The sequence below is a fragment of the Melanostigma gelatinosum genome (assembly GCF_949748355.1).
Source record: "Melanostigma gelatinosum genome assembly, chromosome: 22".
Classification (NCBI taxonomy): Eukaryota; Metazoa; Chordata; class Actinopteri; order Perciformes; family Zoarcidae; genus Melanostigma; species Melanostigma gelatinosum.
Genome location: NC_136655.1, coordinates 18,563,155 through 18,585,574, shown reverse-complemented (window position 1 = coordinate 18,585,574; position 22,420 = coordinate 18,563,155). Strand labels below are relative to the sequence as shown.

The 22,420-nt window shown below is 44.5% G+C and overlaps 1 protein-coding gene across 9 annotated transcripts; it reads right to left on the bottom strand.

Annotated features, from left to right (window-relative positions):
• Positions 1 to 509: 509 nt before the first annotated feature.
• ppp6r2a (protein phosphatase 6, regulatory subunit 2a) lies at positions 510 to 22,420 on the bottom strand. 9 transcript variants are annotated; one of them, XM_079294715.1, is made up of 24 exons: positions 20,464 to 20,836; positions 17,260 to 17,429; positions 16,529 to 16,783; positions 14,556 to 14,742; positions 14,207 to 14,344; positions 13,802 to 13,867; positions 13,558 to 13,670; positions 12,840 to 12,953; positions 12,630 to 12,756; positions 12,327 to 12,479; positions 11,652 to 11,876; positions 11,478 to 11,542; positions 10,909 to 11,024; positions 10,726 to 10,838; positions 7,743 to 7,823; positions 7,535 to 7,632; positions 6,720 to 6,777; positions 6,406 to 6,533; positions 6,068 to 6,282; positions 5,803 to 5,947; positions 4,260 to 4,348; positions 3,839 to 4,118; positions 2,680 to 2,769; positions 510 to 1,872 (listed from the first exon to the last, which is right to left on the bottom strand). In XM_079294715.1, the coding sequence occupies exons 3-24, from the start codon at positions 16,753 to 16,755 to the stop codon at positions 1,824 to 1,826; spliced, it is 2,877 nt and encodes a 958-aa protein (XP_079150841.1). In that variant the 5' UTR covers positions 16,756 to 16,783; positions 17,260 to 17,429; positions 20,464 to 20,836; the 3' UTR covers positions 510 to 1,823. The 9 variants fall into 9 exon arrangements, with proteins under 9 accessions (XP_079150841.1, XP_079150843.1, XP_079150838.1 ...); XM_079294717.1 differs by having other exon boundaries at positions 10,726 to 10,811; XM_079294712.1 differs by lacking the exon at positions 20,464 to 20,836 and adding an exon at positions 22,403 to 22,420 and having other exon boundaries at positions 1,841 to 1,965.

Here is a 22,420-nt window from a genome sequence, read left to right as displayed (position 1 = left end):
AGCAGTCGCACCGCTTGGCCTCCACCATCTCCTGAGGGAAATATCCGACTCGGTAGCTGCTGAATGTTCACCATGGAGCTGCTGACTCCGTCTGTCTGTGCTGAGCAGGTGGTGTACAGTGAGTCTATTGAAACGAGTAAGACTGACCGCTGGCTGCTTTTTATTTGCGGAGAGGATCTGCAGTTACAAGCAGGACGCTCACATTGACGTGTTGCTTTCCGACAGCAGGATCACTATTAAGGGCATTACTTGTTGACGGGATGGATTCCCTATCTCAGGTGTCTACAAGTTGAATTTCATATTTCATACTGAAATCAATGGCTGCCTTGAATTTAGAAATAAATATAAGGATAAGTTTGTAAAAGTGGTAATAACAGAAGTATGAACCCAATTTGTAGTTGAGGGACTAAACCTGAAAAGGCTGCTGTTCAGGGTGCAGGCTCTTTGAACGTCTTATTCACACAAACGGGCAGAGGTGGAAAGACAACAACCAGACGGGCAAAGCAAAGCTTTTGGTATTAATGTGGTCAACCAGACACTTTTAATTTCAAATTAGTTTTTTAACAATGATCGTAGAACCTGATCGCTGTCAAATGATTGAAGTACACCAAAGAGGCCCGGAGCTCTGCAGAACCCAGACCTGCCCTCTTTCCAATCCTGCTGCTCGGAGACAAATAAGATCACAACTTAAAACACACACAGCGTCACTCTGGCCCTGTGAGTAAGTGCACGGTGGAGAGAGAGAAGAAAGGAACAGACAATAGTAATCTCAAGATTGCGTGTAAAATTACTTTTAAATGTAGATAATATTTGTATATAGGTCGATAATGTTTGGTTGATTTAAGGGGGATAGCAATAAGAACTTAAAGGCCAATACAATCAGAAGGTCTTAGCTCACTAGCTAGGTCAACAGAACCGGTACATGCACTAAAAAGAAAGTTAAAAATCAGAACGATCAAGTTGAGATTATATCCAAATATATCGGCCCAGATCGATTATTTTTAAAAAGACCAAAAACAAAAGGTGAATTTCATTTTTAAATATAAATGGCTAATTGACATTATTGCACATGAGCAAAAGACAGTAATACTATTCGAGCTCTGTTAAACGACCTGCCCCTCCACCACCACCTCGCCCTTCATGAAGCACTTGAGAACATTCAGAAACCTGGAGATGTTCCATCAACCGCTACCAGAGACAGACGAAAGAAATACGCAACCAAAGGATAAGAACCGTGATCTGAGAGGGCAGACAGGAGCCAGCAGAGATGAGGGGACAACACTTACATTGTGCTATAATGTACAGTAAATGGCTGCATAAGTGCTTTTTCTTAAGCTTGAAAAAAAATGTTTTCCAAAAAAACCCAAAGTATTTATTGTTGAGGCATCATTAAAAGTTAGCCTGTGCTATCCATTCAGGGGTGACGATGTAAGATCCCTAACAATGGGATTCCAACAGCTTCGGACAAGTGGGAGAGAAATCTTTCTGGACATAGAAAAATAATAATAATGATGTTACCCCTCGGATTCTGTCGTTTCAAAGATCGCTGCTACATTAAAACGGCACGTAATTATGTGCAACATCAAAAAAGGCGTTGAAGATGATTCCTCTACACTCTTCTGTCTGTTGGTTTTGTTTGTCACTCTCTTTACATGTCCCGCCGCCTCATTATTGGTGTTGATTGGCAGTGTCCAGGTCCAATAACGTGGCCGAGTGATTCAGTAAAAAAAACACCGTAGTTGCTGTGAGGTTATTTAGGGGAGGAGTCCCTCTGGAGGAGGCTGACAGTCCACGGCACCGTCACAGGTGGTTAGCAGTGTAGCTCAGACCGGCCCGTTGACCGACACTTCCTGGGGCAGTGGCGTCTCCTCTCTGTTAGGAGCAGAGGAACACGGTCACATAAACACAGCCTGAGAGGATGAGCAGCCGCTGGGGGGGTGGGTTTTAACTGGCCGGCATCCCTCCCTGATCACAGAAAGTTTGAATTAGATACTCAATGCTCTCTGTAGTAAACCACAGTTTCATTGGTGAAAATTATCTTGCTGAACAAAACATACAGGTCACACCAATTTGTGGTAAACAAAGTTTATTTTCTGCAATAATCCAGAAGCCAATGGAAAAATCCTATTTGAATTTTTGTCGAAAGAGAATGCGACGCTAACTTCTGGGTTTCTCTACAGAAACACGTCATCCCTGCAGCACCTATCAAACTGTCAATTACCATTTTGTGCAGCGACACAGCTGGTAACACTTCCTGTGCGGTGCTTTGACTAAAATAGTTCTTAAGGCCCAAAGTGATGTCATCAAATGGCTTTAGTCTGACCAATGTTCTAAAACTTAAAAATATTCATTCCATTATCAAAGAAAAGTAGCATCCATTACATTTCTCCAGAGTGAGTAATCAAAGCGTGAACTCCTTATTTCAGCTCGCCCTGTCCTCTTCGTCAATAACTCGACTAATCGGTAGTTTAGGTTCTTCAGTCGATTAGTTGTTTTTATGATTTTACTTATTTCAAGAAACTCACGAGCACATCTCTGGTAAACGAGATTTAAAGCGGTGTTTGTGTGTGTGAAACTCGAAGGTTAACGAAATCAATTGATTAGTAGACAAACACTGAAGAGCTTCTTTGGTTGAGGACAGCCCTAACTCGTACACAGTGTCAGCAGAAGGGCACGTACTTCCTGTCGGTCTGTGTGGTGGCGGGCGAATCCTCAGCGGGCTGCTGCTCCGACAGAGAGAGCTTCTCCAGAGACACCGGACTCTCCTCACTGCAGGACACACACCAACGGCACCCATTAGTCCACTGGAGTACACTTCCGGGTCAAGTCAGTGTCTTTGAACTTTTGCTTCATTTTTGTTGACTTCGTTCTGTGGTTGACCTTTGACTGCAAAATGTCAGCCACAGCAAAGACAACATTTTCTATTTTGGGCTCAAGAACCAAAGCATCCTGGGATTCACGTCCACTCTGCCATCAGAAAGTCTTCCACTCTCCTAGATAACCGTAGCTGTGTTAACCCCCTTGATCTGCAGGATTATATGCAGTTGTTGGACTCGTACCAGGATCCCTCTCAATCCTCACTTACGACCCACTGGAGGCGTGTGGTTGGGTATCTGCCTGGCGTTTCAGGACTTTTCTGGGCATCAGCCTCTAGACACGGTGTGTCGCACGCATCCAAGACCAAGCTACGTAAATGATGCGGACACAGTGCCGGAAAAACAGGGGGATGTTAATTATTAACCATAACTGATGCTAACAGTTAGAAGAATCTAAAAATTCCACCTTAAAAGGTCAGCCCACCTTAATTGGGCTGCGCTAGAGTTGTCTCCAACTTCAGGCCTAACCCGAGTTAGCCTGTTTTGGGCATTCACTACAGCTGGTGTTGAATGATTGAACCGGTTTGTCGTTGCCGCTGGGAGGCTTGTGAGGCTCTTCAACCACAGCAGCACTGCATGCAAGGCACTGATCTTAACGGTTAACGAGTGTCTGCTATTGGTCAGAAGAATAGTTCTGAATTAGCATAATTCACTCATTGCTATAACTAAAACAGGATTTTTTTTCCCCGACTGCAAAAAGTAATAACATTGCGTTTGCTACCTAGCTGTCAAGCTACAAACTTCTTTTAGTTTCTGTAGAGAACCAGAGAAGCTCTCGGGATGTACTTTACTTCAGATCCCAGTCCAGTCTATCATTACCTCAATGTGGTAATTATGTTTCAAATATAGCTGTTTCTACACACAGGCCAGCTGTTGTGTGTGGCTGCAGTGGACTGGTCACCAGAGGAGGATTTCACCGCTCAGCATCTGACAGCAGAGCTTCCAGCTAAAACGTTACAAACCTTTTGAGGTCAGCTGTCTTGTTGCCAGGGGTGCCGGCTGTTTCCGAGGCGACGGCAGCGGCGGGAGGGGCAGAGGCGGGAGGGGCAGCGGCGGGAGGGGCAGCGGCGGGAGGGGCAGCGGCAGCGGCGGGAGGAGCAGCGGCAGCGGCGGGAGGGGCAGCGGCGTTTTTGTCGTCGTCCTCGCTGTCGGATCCCCCGGAGGAGCTACTGTCTGAGGCCACGAGAGGAGCCTTCCTCCCTTCTCCCACCGGCCAGGCTCCAGAGGAGGCACTCGCATCTGCTGACGCAGAAACAAAGACAGAACACACGAGTTTGTGTTTGTCAATCATGTGTGTATGAGCCGTTCAGGGGCTTAAGAGTGCACCTCGAACAGACACGGGCTGCTGTCAGCTGAGCTCTGAGGATGCAGGGAAACACTCACCACTCGTCTCTGGCTTTTGTTTGGCTTGTGTTTTTGTATCACTGCTGCTCGAGTCCACAGGAGAGCTGCACCTGGGATCACTCTCTGTACTGTAGACAATCCAGAGGAAAGCAGAGTTAACAAGTGGCGAAGAATGACACCATCTGTGATCAATGACTCAAACCGTAAAATAATATAATACAACTGTTCAATGGCACACCTCAGTCTACAGACGAACAACCTCCCACTGTGTGAAAAGACACGAGCTATTCAATAGATCATGATCACTAACCGTGTCGTGTGGATCATGATAGTCTTTACGTTTTGGAGCTTTTGTTTCCTCCCAGTATTGAAGCTGAAGTACTTCAGCCGTAACACATTTGTGTCCACACTGCTCCGTTTACGTTTTGCCACGTTTACACTGAGCGGCCTTTGAGCACCCTAAACGGAGGAGTTTGAAAACACCCCCGAGATTGGAGGTGTATGGACGGTCGGAAACTGATGTTTAGGAAAAATGACATTTTCATACTCTTATTTGTCCCTCCTCTCTTGCCGTAGTTAGTGCCTCGTTGTTTTTAGATTCTAATGAGAAGACACGCTGCACTAACATTTTACTTCCTCCGTTTGGTAGCCTTGAGAGACCTTAGTCTAAGTATCTTTATGAAGCATGAAAAGATATACGTAGATGTATTCTATTCGCTCTTTTAGTATAGCATTTGTGTTGTATTAAATGCTAACCGCGGTTAGCATTTCTCCATTGGCGGTAATGTTAAAATTAGCTTAGGAGCAAGCGAGTCGGACATGTTACATGATGGCTGAGCGAGAGACGTGTGTTGACCACATTTATGGACCATAATCTATAAAACGTTTGTAAGTGTTGATTTGAAAGTAAATTGGATGTGACAGAGAGAGAAAGACCTGCAGCGCTGTAACTAAGTCTGAAAAGTCATATTGTTTTAAAACTCAACCAATCTACTTCCTGTTTACACCGTCACGTGCTGCCCGTCTTCGAAGGTTGCCGAATGATGCTGAAACGGCCGTGTGGACGGAGATCGTTTCTATTTGACAAAGGTTCGGATTTCTCTAAATGTTGACTTTTTGTTATGCAATTCTAAAGCTTTCGGAGGAAGGAAGTTGTCCCTCTGCACACTTCAGACAGAGATTGTCCCGTACACTCTCCGTACTTCAAAACTAAAATGACTGGAGAAACTGTCTGAACTAGGAACTACAAGTCCTTCATGCGTTTCCTGTTTGTGTTTGAAGAACCACACAGATTAGACAAACTATACCGCTGGATTAAAAAACCAACAGCTGTTGTCCTTCGTGTTTACTGCCGAGTCACTGTGATGTTTGAGCTGGATGGAATGAAAAGGAAAAGAAGAGTGAGTGTTTAACTTGAGCTGCAGGGTTTGTGTTGAAACATTGCCTCTGTTGTTTCTAAACAGCTAGAGAGCAGACACGTTTTTCCACCTGGAACAGTCAGGAAATACATTCTCCATCACGGTTTTTCTTGAAGACCGACCTAGCAGACCAGCTAATGTGGGTCAACATGTTGGCTTCTCACCCGGAGAAAGGCTGGAACTCAGTGAAGTTGGCCCAGCCACTTCCCTGCGTCTCTGCTCCACTCCTGGATGAGCTGTACCACCCTGCTGGGGTTTGGGATGCTGCGGTCCCTCCAGAGTCCCTGAAATGTGCTGTCCAGCCTGGACCTGGAGACAAGACCAAAGAATAAAAATGCTCTTTCAAACTAAGACATGCTGTTCTCAAAGTTCCTCGGTTTACATGAGATTTGGCTGTGTTCTGTGGGTAGCCGCTGTCCTCGGACCGACCTGTTTGTGATGCGTTCTGTGGGTAGCCGCTGTCCTCGGACCGACCTGTTTGTGATGCGTTCTGTGGGTAGCCGCTGTCCTCGGACCGACCTGTTTCTGATGCGTTCTGCTCACAGTCCTCGTCCTCATCAGATTCAGATCCGTGGTCCCGCTCCCTGCCTCCGTTCTCCATGCTGCTCCTGGAGCCTTCCTCTGAGGTTTGGGAGACCCCAAACCTGGTGGAGAGTGACGATGGATAGGAGTTGAGAGACGAAAGGGTTAACAGATAGAAGACGGAAATGCATGGTGTTCTAAAAACTGCTTTGACGGGATGAAAACTAGAAAACAACCAGGTTTACCTTGTTCTGGATTTAGCTTGTGTTGCATAGTTCATCTCCTTCTCCTCCCAAATGTCCTCTTCTTCTTCAGCATCATCAAACTGGCGTATCCTCTCTTTACAGCAGGCTTCAAAAGCAGCCGCATTGGCCTGCACACAAACACACATTTGAATGAAGTCAGTCTGTTGTCTCTCTGCGACCACGCTTAGACAGATTACCAATATGCAGCTAGTTCTGTAGCAGTAACTGCTATATAAATATCACTGACAGTGAGAGCAGATTTAGTTTGATAGTTCATTCTCTAATTAAGACCCAAACAACAGCAAAACACTTACACTATTATCATCAGCATCTAGATTGAAGTTTATTTCGGCAATCCTGTCAAATGTGGCGCTGAGGAAAGAAGATAATATTAAAATATCAGCCAACATGCTGTAGGTTAGGAGGACTGCAGTGGAATAACACCTACACAGAAGTATGAAAGTAATACAAGCATGGCATCAAATAGTTGACCTGAGAATGAGTAAGAGGTGTCTGAGCTCTGGTGTGGAGGTATTCTGTTCAGGTTGGGATGCAGAGTGACGCGATGCCCTTCAAGGGACAGTTCACCCTGAGACCTTTCCTCTTACCTGTAGTTCTACTGATCAATCTAGATCGTTTTGGTGTGAGTTGCCACGTGTTAGATAAGTCGTAGAGCTGTACGTCTTCTCTCCAATACGATGGAACTATAGGACACTGCTTCCAAAAAAATACATTGGAAAGACTCAACAGCCTCTTTCCATAAATCATGACCTCATTACTCAACATAATCCACAGACCTTGTGAGCAGATTCATGTAGGAACTATTTTCTTTCCTCCTAACTACACCAACCAACCGTATCACCACGCAGAAGGAAGCGTACATCTACCGATGGACGAGAGGCTCATGACAGAGCGAGATGGAGACATTGATGTCATCTTTCCCAGCTCAGCTGTGGTGCTAGGTGAGCTAGCAGTATCGGTTAGCTCCAAACTACATACACGAGCCATCTCACACCAAAACAATCAGGATTGCTAAACATCACTGCAACTAAGAGGACCAAAGTGTATTTTTGATTTTGGGGTGAGCTTTAAGAAGGCCAACGAGCCATGTGAGACTTCTACTACTTACTTGATATTCTCATCGTGCTCGCTGAACTCCTCGTCATTGAAGCCAAACTGATCCACAAAGTTGGCCGTCATCTGTTGGATCTGATAGTCAGAGAAGGCCTGGGAAGGTCAAAGGGTAACTTCTTAAGGTGACATTGTGATGTGTATTTTTTTCATTTGAAAAGTAACAGTGGTGTGTCACTTTGTCTCCACGGTGGCGTCAACCCTACCTGCTGCAGAGACAGGTCGTTGGGGAAGGGACTCTCCATGTCGTCGTCTTCACTGGACGAGTGCATGTTGTGGGTGCTGACCTGCAGGACAAGGTTTGGTAAACTTTATACGGGACACATTCGCACGTCATGCTGCCCTTTTAATAACAAATGCTTTAAAAACATAGCGAAGAGAAAACAAATGCTAGTATGTGTGCCTTGTCTTCAAGTTACACCAAGAGCATCACCCGACTGGGTCTCACTGGGCCTCACCCCACAGTCCACTGGGCCTCACCCCACAGTCCACTGGGCCTCACCCCACTGGGCCTCACCCTACAGTCCACTGGGCCTCACCCTACAGTCCACTGGGCCTCACCCTACAGTCCACTGGGCCTCACCCTACAGTCCACTGGGCCTCACACTACAGTCCACTGGGCCTCACCCTACAGTCCACTGGGCAGTCCACTGGGCCTCACACTACAGTCCACTGGGCCTCACCCTACAGTCCACTGGTCCTCACACTACAGTCCACTGGGCCTCAAACTACAGTCCACTCGGCAGTCCACTGGGCAGTCCACTGGGCCTCACACTACAGTCCACTGGGCAGTCCACTGGGCAGTCCACTGGGCCTCATCCCACAGTCCACTGGGCCTCATCCCACAGTCCACTGGGCCTCACACTACAGTCCACTGGGCCTCACCCTACAGTCCACTGGGCCTCACCCTACAGTCCACTGGGCCTCACCCTACAGTCCACTGGGCAGTCCACTGGGCCTCACACTACAGTCCACTGGGCATCACCCTACAGTCCACTGGGCCTCACCCCACAGTCCACTGGGCCTCACCCCACAGTCCACTGGGCCTCACACTACAGTCCACTGGTCCTCACACTACAGTCCACTGGGCAGTCCACTGGGCAGTCCACTGGGCCTCACACTACAGTCCACTGGGCAGTCCAGTGGGCAGTCCACTGGGCCTCATCCCACAGTCCACTGGGCCTCATCCCACAGTCCACTGGGCAGTCCACTGGGCCTCACACTACAGTCCACTGAGCAGTCCACTGGGCAGTCCACTGGGCCTCACACTACAGTCCACTGGGCAGTCCACTGGGCCTCACCCTACAGTCCACTGGGCCTCACACTACAGTCCACTGGGCAGTCCACTGGGCCTCACACTACAGTCCACTGGGCCTCATCCCACAGTCCACTGGGCAGTCCACTGGGCCTCGCCCCACAGTCCACTGGGCCTCACCCCACAGTCCACTGGGCCTCACACTACAGTCCACTGGGCCTCATCCCACAGTCCACTGGGCCTCACACTACAGTCCACTGGGCAGTCCACTGGGCCTCACACTACAGTCCACTGGGCAGTCCACTAGGCCTCACCCCACAGTCCACTGGGCCTCACACTACAGTCCACTGGGCCTCATCCCACAGTCCACTGGGCCTCGCCCTACAGTCCACTGGGCCTCACACCACAGTCCACTGGGCCTCGTCCCACAGTCCACTGGGCCTCATCCCACTGGGCCTCACCCCACAGTCCACTGGGCCTCACCCCACAGTCCACTGGGCAGTCCACTGGGCCTCACCCTACAGTCCACTGGGCCTCACCCCACAGTCCACTGGGCAGTCCACTGGGCCTCACCCTACAGTCCACTGGGCCTCACCCCACAGTCCACTGGGCCTCACCCCACAGTCCACTGGGCCTCACCCCACAGTCCACTGGGCAGTCCACTGGGCCTCATCCCACAGTCCACTGGGCAGTCCACTGGGCCTCACCCCACAGTCCACTGGGCCTCACCCTACACATAGGGTTGGGTATCGTTTGGGTTTTTTCCGATACCAGTGCTTTTAAAACGATACCGGTGCCTGAACCGATACTTTTTTCTTCAAATTGAACAATATATTAACTATTTAAAATATACTATAAATATAAATAAATACAAAACACTTTGCTTCAAACTACAGCTTCAAACTTTTTAACTTCAAACTATGAACAATATATTTATTTATTTTTCAGGGACAATGCACACTAATCAACAGTTACACTGTAAGTGAGCCAGAGTTAGCCAGAGAGGCTCATTTCCATCTGCTGTCCCCATTAAATGTTAACAGTTTACAGTATACTTAAATAAATATAAATAAATACAAAACACACACTGTACACACACTACAGCTTCAAACTTCAGCAATTATTTTGCAGCAATATGAGCATATTTTCCTTCTCTGGCAAAATACGACACGTCTCATGACTTATTTTATTTTACCAGTTGGTGGCGGTAATGCGCCAATTCGTCGTTTGCCAACCGCCAGTACACCTCAAAGAAGAAGAAGCTTTCACGTGCCTGTTGTGCTTATGAGCGGCAGCGCTAAGTATCCCGTTGTAATAATACTATGAGTGAGGAGCGGAGGACCGAGGCTATCGTTAGCTGCTGCCAGGACGGAGTCATCAGAGTAGTGTAAAAAAAGTATTTCAATCGGCTCAGGCACCGAAAGGAAGCACCGAAATCTGCGTTGCGTTTCGGTCCGGGAGATACCGGACGTATAGGAACCGGTACCATACTGGCACCGCTTTTCGGTACCCAACCCTAACTACATAGGCTTCATCTTAAGATGCATCCTAGAGGTCTTTTTGAATTCCATTCAGCAAATACACTTTCTTGCAATGCAAATGCACTGCAGTTATAAACATGCCTAGTTCCGTTTCCTCCTGTGAAGACATATCATTGTCTGTGAGCTCACTTTAAATCTTCAAAGTGAACGTTGTTCATCAATTAAAACAACACCTCTGACTTTTGTTGCTTGTATTCTTAGATTTATTAAATGACGTTTGAAAAGAAGCTGTAACATCTGCTCTGACGCTGTGCTGGGCTGCTCGGTCCTGTCATGATTAACTGGCTGCTCTGAACTCAGCGGACCAAAACTGGGAGAGAAGAGGAAACAAGAGGACGTTAAAAGAAAGCTTTGTATGCAGAAGGACCCAAGTGCTGCTGAGTGACGTCTCACCAGCTCGACCGTGTTCCTCCTGTTAGTCTCTCTCAGCGTCTCGTCCACGAAGCTCTCCCAGCGACCTCTGCAGTCTTCTGGCAGCTCTGCGAACACGGGGATATTCATTTTCACTAACTTTTCAGTTAACTCCACTCCTGTTAACTAATGTTCAGCATCAGGCCAGCAGCAGCATCTGCTCACCTTTGATGAGGTCAGTGATCTGGGCCTGTACTGGTCCTTTCTCCAGGTTCTGGACCACCATGTTGGCAATTCTGGTCAGGTGACCCATGTTGCCTCTCCTGGTGCCGCCCTCACCCCTGAGATTCACAAACACGATTCAATTCACTGCAACACCACGCACAACGCCACGACTATTCTGTAATCCACTGATGCTGCAGCAAACTGCCGCGGTGTTGAGGTTCAGATCAGAAACAGATTCATCACACTCATCAACTAGCATTAGCGCCTCACGGGTGTAGCCTCCACCAACTGTCAAGTTACAGTTTACATCCATGTTTGTCCCAAATGTAATCCTATGTGTGTGAAATTGTCAATTATCATATGAATTCTCGAGTTATGGCCAAAAAATGTTGAGGTCACGGTGACCTTTGACCACCAACATCTCATGGCTCATCGTTGAGTCCAGGTCGTCAAACGTCATTTTGAAAAACGTTCATTGAGGTTTTTGTTATTCGGGGGTGTAATTTATATTCTGTTTTTAAACAAATGGGTATGTGAGCACACTGCTTTGGATGTAAAGAGATCCTCACTGTATCTTATCGTTCTCCTCCCAGGCGTCAAGGATCCTCTGTACCAGTTGACACTTCTGGAAGAGCTGAGGTTCAACAGAAACACAGAATGAAGGCAAGTGTGGGAATAATTAAGAAAGAGAATGTTTTGGGTTGATGGCAAAGTCGGGAGGTCAAGCTGCTGAAGCCACCTACATGTGCTACGAGGGCGTTGTGGATGGAGGCGTGTGGGTCACTGGTCCTGCCCGTCTCCATTGCCTCCTCCTGCGCCTCAGGGCTGGATGCTGCAGGCTGCCCGTCGTGGTTCTGGAGGGCTGGGCTGGGCCGCTCCTCTGAGGAAGGATGGCTCAGGATTGCCGCCACACAAAGCTCCACTTGGAAGTGCAAAAAGTTATTCCAGGAGTATTTGAAGAACAGATCCTATTCAGAGAGAGCGAGATGGAGAGCAACGTCGGTGACATGTTGTGAAAGCCTGTGAGAGACAGAACTGTTAGCGGCCCTGAATTGACTGGGCACCTCCCGTACAGATGTTAATGTGTACTAATGTCAGTTTTTAACACCACATGGCTCTGTGCCCTTCTAACGTGCTTATTTAAAAAGTGGTGGTAATATCCGGACCAGAGATGACTTCATGCTGGTTAACAGAGGGTTTGAATCCCCCATCTGCTGCAATACAAATAAAGCCCCACCCACTGCCCTTTGGTCAGGTGGTGTGATTAGGTAATCAGTGCTCCCCCGCCTCACGACTAACCTTGTGCAAATCTGACGCAACTTTTCCAGATATGATACAAAAAAAAAAATGTAGGAGGGCTCAGACAAAGAAGAGCTACAGAGTTTCAATATGCAGAGTCCAGCCAGGCTTTAGCCTACCAGTAGTAGGTCCATGGTGGCAAGATTGCAGAGCTCCAGGCAGATACTGGGGGCACTGGTCTGCAGCAGGGCAGCCACCAGCCGGGCCACGTGAAGGCGGGCGTTCCCCAGTGGCTGCTCGAGAAGGCCAACGGTCGTCAATATTGCACTTTTCTGCAGAGGAAATGTGAAAAGCAAAATGTTGTTTTTGATGCACAAGAACCCAGAGTGGCAATGCTATAACTGTACCAAATCAATCAAATACTAATAACAGTGTTTAGAATGTATTTTGCTTCATGACTCGTCACTGCGCTGTGGCTTTACCTTGGGGGGGTCCAGAAGAAGCTGCTGGAAGTCCTTTAAATGGGGCTCAATGGCATTTAAAATACTGCTGCTGACAGTGTAAGACCTTTCATAACCCTGAGAATATAGATCCATCAGCCCTTCCAACCTGGGACACGCAAGGAGACAAACACATTAGACATGAAAGCTCCCAAAGCTGACAGTGAAAAACCAGACAGGACTTTGACTCACCCAGACCTCCTGGTCTCCAGTAAGGTAAGTAGCACTTGAGTTCCGTTAACAATGGAGGCCTCACTCCTCTCCCCCTCAAACATGTTCTTGAGGAGCCCCGCTACGCTCTCCTGCCTGAAAGACAAAGGGTTTATCTCAGTAGCAAGAAGACCCAAACTAGACCACGTTGACACACTGAGGTGTTCTCCTCTTAGACCGGAAATGATATAGCATTCCTTTGCTGTTGTTGATACTAATGTGTGGAAACTCATGGGTGACGTGTTGTACACAGAGGACGCATTACGAAGAACACAAACTTTCTCAAAACTCTAAACTGTTGTCAAACAGGCTGTGCCAGCAAAGCCTTGTACACAGAGCGATCATTTAAAGAACGCTGCGCTGCACATTGGGAGTCAAGGACGACATCGGAGTGTTTCCGTATGTTTACAATCCTGGCTTGTGTCGACATGTAAGAGCTCACTCCTTTCCACATCGACCATCAAACTTAGTCAAAGACAAAAAACACATGAGAAGGACCTGCCAATTATGTGACACCATTAACCAACAGCAGATGGGAAGCAGAGGGTTTGACTAGCTTCGTCATCAAAGCCGATCCGGTGCCATGTTGTTCTTCAGTTTCTAGTGTACTGCAGCCAGATAAATGCCAAGTGTTTCAATACACTCACTCTAAGCCACTGGACACTTTTCCTCCTCGAACCAAAAGGCATCGTCAACTTACGACTCTAGGACAGCCAATAGTGGGTCTGCCTCCATATTCTCCTGCATCTGATTGGCCTGGTCTCGACTAAGGCGGATGATGTCACAAAGCGTTTGGGATGCATTTGATTGTCTCTGAAACGTAAATCAATGAATTAGAAAATCCTCATTAATTCCTTTAAATAATGTTAATGCATGTGTACAGAGTTATAGCGTTTCAATCTGAGAAAGAGAGCATCACGACAACATGGTGACAGGACACTCACCTCCTCATCTTTGCCAGTATGGATGAGCTCTGTGAGTCTTTGTACCAACTTCTCCTCGTTCAGCCACTTGGGGGGAAAAACAAACGGTGTTAGATACATTAAAATGTGCTCAATACGAAACTCAGTGCATATCTATTGCCTCTCAACATGGTGACAGACTCACATGCACTAAAATGCACATGCGGCCGTCCCGGCTATGTAAACAGGGCACAGAGAAGCTCTGATTACAACACACACACACACACACACACACACACACACACACAGGAGAGAGCGAGACTACACATTACTCCACTATATCTTTTATAGACAACAGTTGTTTGCTGCTGTATTGATGCTCTGACATATAGTATGGAGAACCTCTAAAGGCTGCTGTTTACTTATGGGAAGTACAGTAGCGCTTACATGGAGGACGTCCTGCCTTAAGGGGGCGGGCTCCACACAACTGATGAGGCGAAGCAGCAGGTCCATCATGGCAGAGGCGTCAATATGTTTCAGCACCAGACCAATGAAGCCTTCCTTTTTCTTTAGAAAGGTGATCACCTGGAAAACAAAACAACGCTCAATACTTTTGGTTCCACGTAGAAGCACCAAGCTGGGTGAATCTGAACGTCTTTCCCAAAACACCACACTTCTGTTTCCTCCTGTACGTCAGTGTTTTACTATCCAGTACAATGGATTATTAACAGAGCTTTTGATTGCTTGATTACAAATTAAGACACCGTTGCTCAAGCCATGACCATTTCCAACATACCTGTTCGGTTTTCCTGGCAATGAGATTGCCGATGGTTTTGCTGAAGAAGCTGGCCAGTAGCGGGTTGAGGGGCGGGTCCTGCTCCAGGAAGTGATAGAGCACCTCAAGGAGAGACTCGTCCGCGCCCAGCTTATCGTTGATGATGGACACATCTGATGTCAGGAGCTCACAAGCCACGTTGGGAAACCTTACAAAAAAATGGAATACAGAATGACAATGAGGAGAAGTCGTCAGTGCAATTATTCATTTTAAAGTGGAATTTCAAAAGAATTGATTACATTAAACCTAATCTTAATGGTTCCCGTGGAGCAGTTCACTGACTGGAGCAGTGAACTTTGTAACAAAGTAAAATGAATCAAATCCGAGTAGAAAGGGGTACTGAACACATCAAGTAGCTACAACTCAAAAACTAATTTTATTTTTAAGTCTTCAACAGGGGGTCCGCGGAGGTACTGCAGGGGGTCCGCAAGAAGAAAAAAATTCTCTAAACATGAATGTGTCCATTATTTTAATAGTTCAGTATTGTATGAAAGATAACAGGTATCTTTATGCATGGCAGTGGTACTAATAGGCCATCACTCATTTTCCATTTCCACATTTAAAATGAAAACATAAATTTGAATAGCTTGTATGCATGATTATCATGCAATTGACTAGGGGTGTAACAATACGCGTATTTGTATTGAACCGTTCGGCACGAGGCTCACGGTTCGTACGCATGACGAACCGAACAATACGCTTGAATAAAAAAAAAAAACATTTTAATTAAAATTTATTTTTTTAAACCTTTATTTAACCAGGTAGTCCCATTGAGATTAAAAATCTCTTTTGCAAGGGAGACCTGGCCAAGACAGGCAGCAACACAAGAAACACATAGGTAGACAGAAAAACACAGAACAAGACAAGTTAAAAGAAATTAAAAGTTATAATCCTAGTATAATATAATGATCGTAATAGTATAATAATACTAGTGCATTTGTAAAATGCAGAAGCTTAAATTGTGGGAAATATTATGTTTTCGGCGGAGCCACTGTTCTCAAACTGGCAACCCACATGACGTAACGGACAGCGTGCTCTCTGACACGCCCACCACCAAAGAACAACTTTGAACGTCGAGGGTTACACAAAGCTACCTGACTGTAACGCACATCACCTGACCACTGAATGGGAGATGAAGAGCCACGTTCACTCAGGTATAGTTCCATCATTGTTCAAAGTCAAAGAATAACTTTATGATGTTAGTTGCAATGAATAAATATATTTTAAAATCAAGTACATTTCTCTGGCATTTATAGTTTTCTACTGTACCAAAACGTGGCTCCACTGTATCGTACCGAACCCAACCGTGAATTTTGTGAACCGTTACACCCCTACAATTGACAGACAATGTTGATATTGACATTGGTATCAGCTGACAAGGTGTGTTTATAAATGGCAGTGGCACGGCCTCCCTACTCACTGTACCTTGCACATGTTCAAAATGAAAACATGAATATATGAACCTGTGTATTATTTGAATAGCTTAGTATTGAATGCACAATAAAGAGGTATGTTTATCCATGGCACTCGGCCCATTTAATATAAAACACAATATTATACAATATATATAGTCAGGGGTCCCTGCTCCATCTCTCTATCAGTTTGGGGGTCCTTGGCCTGAAAAACCTTGAAGACCCCTGGTCTAATGAAACTGCTGGACTAACAGAACGCTGAAAAGAGATGAACCATTGTGTCAAGATGTCAGAGGCTTTTATAGTTTTCTATTCATTTGATTAAATCTAGTGTATTCTTTGCATGATAACTCTTTCAAGTTATCTGATAAAAATAAAAACTTAAATTCCGCCTTGTAATTATAATAGTTTATAATGATGGCACTGACTATAACCACACGCTGTCTTCTTCACCATTCACATGGTTATCCTGGAACCCCTCACTAGTCCCCAGCGTCATCTTTTGTGGCCCTGAGGACTCACTTGAAACGGCTCCGCTCCTCCAGGTCGGCGGGCGGCTCGGTGGTGATGAGGCTGACCAGCTCCTGCATGCAGTGGTCCTGGGAGAGGAAGAGGAGCAGCCGGCGGTTTTGGGCCTTGCACTCCTGCAGGACGTCGTCCTCCTCCATCAGCTCTCTCAGCGTCACATCCTCCCTGTCCAGCAGCTGGTCGATGTGGGAGGTGGTGTGCAGGTCAAACTTCCAAAACATGGTGGCCGCTGGGATGGGGGACACAGCCCTGAGGGAATGTAAAGGCAAAAAAACAACAGAGGTGTGGAGGGTGGGGGAAACCAGAGGGCCCAGCAGTAGCCAGAACAACAAAAGAAAGGGGTAGGAAAGGGAAGGAAGCAGGGGAGAGAGATGGATGTAAACAAAGATGTACGGTAAAGGATTAAACCAATAACAGCTGGAACAACAAGACAGCACTATCACTTGCTCCAAGTCCTTCTATATCAGACTGTGTTTGCATTCATTAAATACTATGCTGTGATGTAATGCGGAGGCGACATCTTCAGTCACTAATCTAGCTGTGCTCTGTAGAACTTAACGTAAAGCAGGAATTGAATACATCTATTGGCAACTCATGTAGCCAGTTCACCCAAAATACTATGTTGTTTACAATAAGGACAACAGTTGCATTATTGTGGTCACGGTAAATGTAGTCATAGACTGTGCACTTACAAAAATGCCACATAGTAAAATGCTCACACGTACCAGTGGATGAAATGTGGATATCTTTAATCAGACCTCCCCCACAGGCAGGCAGGCATTTGTGTTTGTGCAGACGACAGAGAGTGTGGCGAGGCCTGGCATTTATCAGCATGGGTCTCCTCTTAAAACGCAGGCCTCTTCAGGAGATGAGACGCTGAGACGCTCACCATAACCTGCACCACACCAAACATTATCACATCAACTGACTTTAGAAGAAATTACACTGTCTTAACAATACCATTCAGACATCGTTTTAGATCTGCATAAGTGCTGTATGTGAGCGTAAACATGAGGAAGAGTTTGTTCCATTAAACAAAGTCACATTAAAAAGATATACAAATTAACGTATTTATATATGTTTTCTTATTTAGGCCTACTCTTTGCAACAATATCTGTTCAGAAAAATGTACAAAACAAATATTTGAAATGTTATCTGCATGGGTCAGGGGCTAAATTTATTTTGCACACATCCCCAATATTAACCTGTACAACAACTTCACATATGTTTTAGTGGGTCTATCTCATTATACTATTATGTTGTGAATTTGCAAAAAAGTTTTGTTCAAACACGCAATTAGTTTTTCCTCAACATGTAGTCAAAACAGACAGCAGATAGAGCACAGAACAATATGCACACACATCTAGAATTCTTCATTGTATTATGAGTAATGGTGAAATATACAAATGCATGGATTTATACATTTCCTTCATTTCGATCAGTTTCAATAAAAGGAAGATTAAAAAAAAGTATTAAACTTTAAAATAATTTAACATGACATTTGGGAACATCAAAGTTCTACAAACTGTAGTCTAGCAAAGCATAACATTAAAGACCCATGCATTTTCAAATGAGGTGTCTTTTAGTTTCCAATAACCACCCAAATAGCTCAAAGCTTCACATGGAATTATGCCTGAATCAATTAAGTATTAACTCAACACGACGGGAATATTCACTAGCAAGTAAGAAGGCTGGAATAGTGACGCTTCCCTACAAGACAAAAGGAAAGGCTCCACGCTGCTTATTTTGTGAACTTCTTCTATTATAGGAAAATGAATTAAGCTACAGCCTATAGGCCCGTATCACGTATCACTGCCAGGAGCACACAGATGTTATCATAAAGTTGAATTACATATTGGGCTATGTTACATTCATGTTAACTAAAGATGATGGCCAGTTACCATTTTGTTGTTTAGAACTACACTAGTATACAACACACAGCTGTTGTGTGTATGCTCATCCTTCTGTACTCAGACAACTGCTCAACAAGATTTGGTCAACATCTACTACCCATCCCATCAGCAGAGGCTTTTAGATGCCGACTATCAGATGAAGGTAAATGGAGAATGCATCTTAAATGATGGAGAATAGCTAGTTGATGCTTTTGTGACAACGCAAGCATGTTTAGTTTGTTTTTCCTTGTGTGGTTACCGTGGCAGTTAATCTAGACAACCCAACACACCAGCAGCGAAAAACTAAAACGTACATCTGCTGGCTTCGTCGAAGTGAACGTGTCTCTCAGAGCAACATGCTATCAACTGATGATCATGGAAGTAAAACTGAAGGGGGAAATCGAAGCACTTCCTCCTTTGTTGTTTCCCTTTTTTTTCTTGAGGAGGACCCTTTCATGCACATGCAGCAGCGTCCATCTGGCATACATTTACAGAGTACACAAGTGCAATAATAACCCGCCGAACGCTCCCTGTGGACACTGAGCAGGAAAGCAAATGCTTGACTTTACATCCAAAATAGAACCCTTCAGAGGCAACCTCAACAAAAACAGTCTACTGGCACAGTTAGACGTTGAAAAGAGGAACAATGGCACACACTGAGGGCATACATGTGGATGTCGTGAGCCAACAATACTCTGTAATTAGGCAAGTTAAAAAGCAGTGAAATCTAACAAAAAGAAATTCCCCCTACACTTTTACATGAACTCTCCTTTACTTGCAGATGTAAATTTAAAAGATGCAACTGGTGGCAACTCAATGTCTATCATGTTGTACTAGATACTTATTGACACACACTACCAAACGATCAAACAATCTGCAATAGTGCACTTTTGAGGATAGTTTGACCCTGTTGCTGCTTACTTGCACTGAAGTTGTCAAATGATGTGGACAGACCTGTATCTCATCCCAACATGCTGAGGGTTCTTGATGAGTATAAAAAGCCAGTGACTTTACTTGTAGTTTTAATACAGCTTCACAAATGTAAAGAGGTCCTCCAGTCACGTTATTGATTAAGCCATTGCTTTGATAACGTGAGATGGGCACTTGACTCTATTTTCTAACACGTGATAGCATATGATAAATGATGTATCTGCATCACTCTTTTATAATATGTTGGTAGGTAAGGAAGGGGGTCCCCCTTTTATTAAGAGTCAAACAATGAGAGAGACACTGGTGTGCTGTTAACGCTTCACGGAGCTACTGTAGTTTTGGCATGAAGTGCACATCAACTGACTCGCGGTAGGAGCTCCGATTTCTGTTTACTTCAACTCCAGTAGAGACATCACCACCAAATAATACAAGACTCAAAAAAACAAACACAAGGTAGATTTACTTTACGGTTAATTACAGACGTCACCGCTGTCGTTTAACCTATTTAGCACTGGTCCCTTTCTTCTTTATCCACCCGTAAGTAACTTACACATGAACCTAGAAACCAGCAGATCGTCGCTGCTGGCCTCAGCTAACTCCCAATGGCTGCACTGAAGAACAACTTCAACAACTTCTAGCTCGGTAGTTACCAAACAGCAACGACATTTAAAGATCGGCAGTATTATAAAGAGCATATCCATGAGAAGAGTAGTTTATGTCGATGTCGCTCAGCTACAACTGTTACACATTACTTGTCGACTATGTTACGTTAACTAGCGTTAAGTAATCGGACAGCGAAACCGATTCATACGGCGACGTTAGCCGATTAGCCAACATTAGTTTCTAAAACCACGCTTACTCTCAACTGGCGAGCTTAAGTCATAACGTTAAGCAAGCAACCAATTTAGCTAATTTTACGTTAGTTCCTCCTTCCCCATGATTAGCACGTAAGCTAATGTTAATGAGCTAACTAGTTACCGTGTAACGTTACTGAGCTGAGTTAGCCAACTTAAATAGCGCTTCAACTTAGGCTCAACTTTGTCGATGCAGTAGCAGAGTTCACGTTAGCTCGTTGCTCAAACTCATGCCGATCTGTCCAAAACTTACCTTTGATTTAATTGCTATTCCTTCCGTTTGAATGAGATTGTTACTGGAGTTGTTCGTCCAGCAGCCAGCTTCTAAGTCACTAGCTATCCAGCTAACTATGAGCTAGCTGTGTTAGCTTATTAGCCTGTGAATAGTGATTTGTTTTGAAGAAGGGGTCAGTCTGCGACAGGCTACTGTTAGCTAGCTCAACTTAGCTAACGTTAGTCTAATGTGGCTTTGAAGTCTATCAAATAAACAGTTCCCAAACATTAATGGCTACTTGACGTTAATAAAAATAGCAGTTATTTCAGATAGTGTATGATCCGTACTCACGCACAAAGTAATTCAAACGCGGGGCTAAGTTTAGCATGCAAAGCAGGAAAAACTCAGTCATATTTTTCGAATCAAAATGGCGACATGGTTACGAGAACGCGCAGTAGAGCTCCACGGTGCACGAGCATTGACTTTAGACACTGAACACAGCAAAGCATGTTGGAGTACTGAGGATGCGACAGTGTTGTTTTACATGTCAGATTCAGCTAAAACAGTGTTTCCTTAGGGACCTATCTATGTGCCATACCAAGACTAAGTGACCTCACATGTTATGGTATTCTTACTATATAATGTTATATCGTTTTAACACAATTCTAAGATGTGTTATGTAGGTTCCAATGTACAGAAATTTGGGTCACAATTATTGCACAGTGGGTTGCATTGTATCATAGCCAATACATTTACGTGTTTGTTTTATGTAAATGTATGAAGTTTAAGTTCCACTCTAGCTTTTTTCTTTGTTGAGTGCCATTAAGTTAGATATAATAAATGTAGTGCTCACTATGAGGAGGTACTTTGACAAGAGTGTGTTGTTGCTTAGTCTGACCTCTAAACTAAGAGTATTAAGATATACTTTATATATTACACATTGTGGACTACATTTGGGAGAGTAAGATAATCAGGGCAGGCAGATTTGCAAAGTAAAATATATACTTTTTAAGTTAGGTGAAGTGGATTGAAAGGCAAGGTGTTTGGCAGCAGTCACCAATCATGTCGTCACTGATTAAATAAATACATATTTCTTTAATCTATCAATTATAAATAATGACACATTTCTACATGTTATTAGTATGGGATCTGTAATTATTAGTATAAGTAACTGAATACCCAATTGTAAAATTCAACCCCAATGATTACATTTAAATAACACTAAATGAATAGCATTGAAATATTTTACCTTGAAAACCCATCTGAATATATGATGTCCTCCTCGAAATTGCCAGCTGAAAATTTCCAAGTAGTGCCATTTAAAAAAAAAAAACAGAAACAAGTTCAGGTGCTTTTCCAGTCACAAGGTCTGATCAATTCCATCTAGGCTTGATTGTTTATCCAGTAGCCTGGATTTTATAGTTTAACATTTTAATATTAGTTTTTTATGTCTGTATGACATTATGAGGGTCACCAATACAATTAGATATTTTTTGAGCAACCTGCATATTTGAATTTGTGTACTCTAAACAAATAATACTTGATATGAACTTTTTGAAAATGCATAACTTGAAATTACCTTTTGGAAATTTGAAAGAGGGAAATTCAAACCACCTAAACTCAGATACATGGTTTCCAAAATGAATAGAGATTCAATTTCACAATTAAGTGTTCAGTTCCAAATGTGATTTAAATCCATATTGCCTTGCTTTGCTTCCATATGACATGAAAGCGAGAACTCCTCTCGTTTATAAGATTGTTTGAAATGTTAAATCTACGTGATAGAGCCTTGTTCTTTAAAAAACATTCATCCCCAGCAGAATGTATTTATAACTGATTAAGCCTTAATATTATATCAGCAATGAATGACAAACAATATCCTTGAGTTTGTTGTTTCAGAGGTTCCCTCCTACTCCTGATAGGAAATGTTTACTTTCTATTGCGTTTTCTCTTTAATGATATTGTCTTCATCTCTCACCTTCTTCACCTCCCTTCT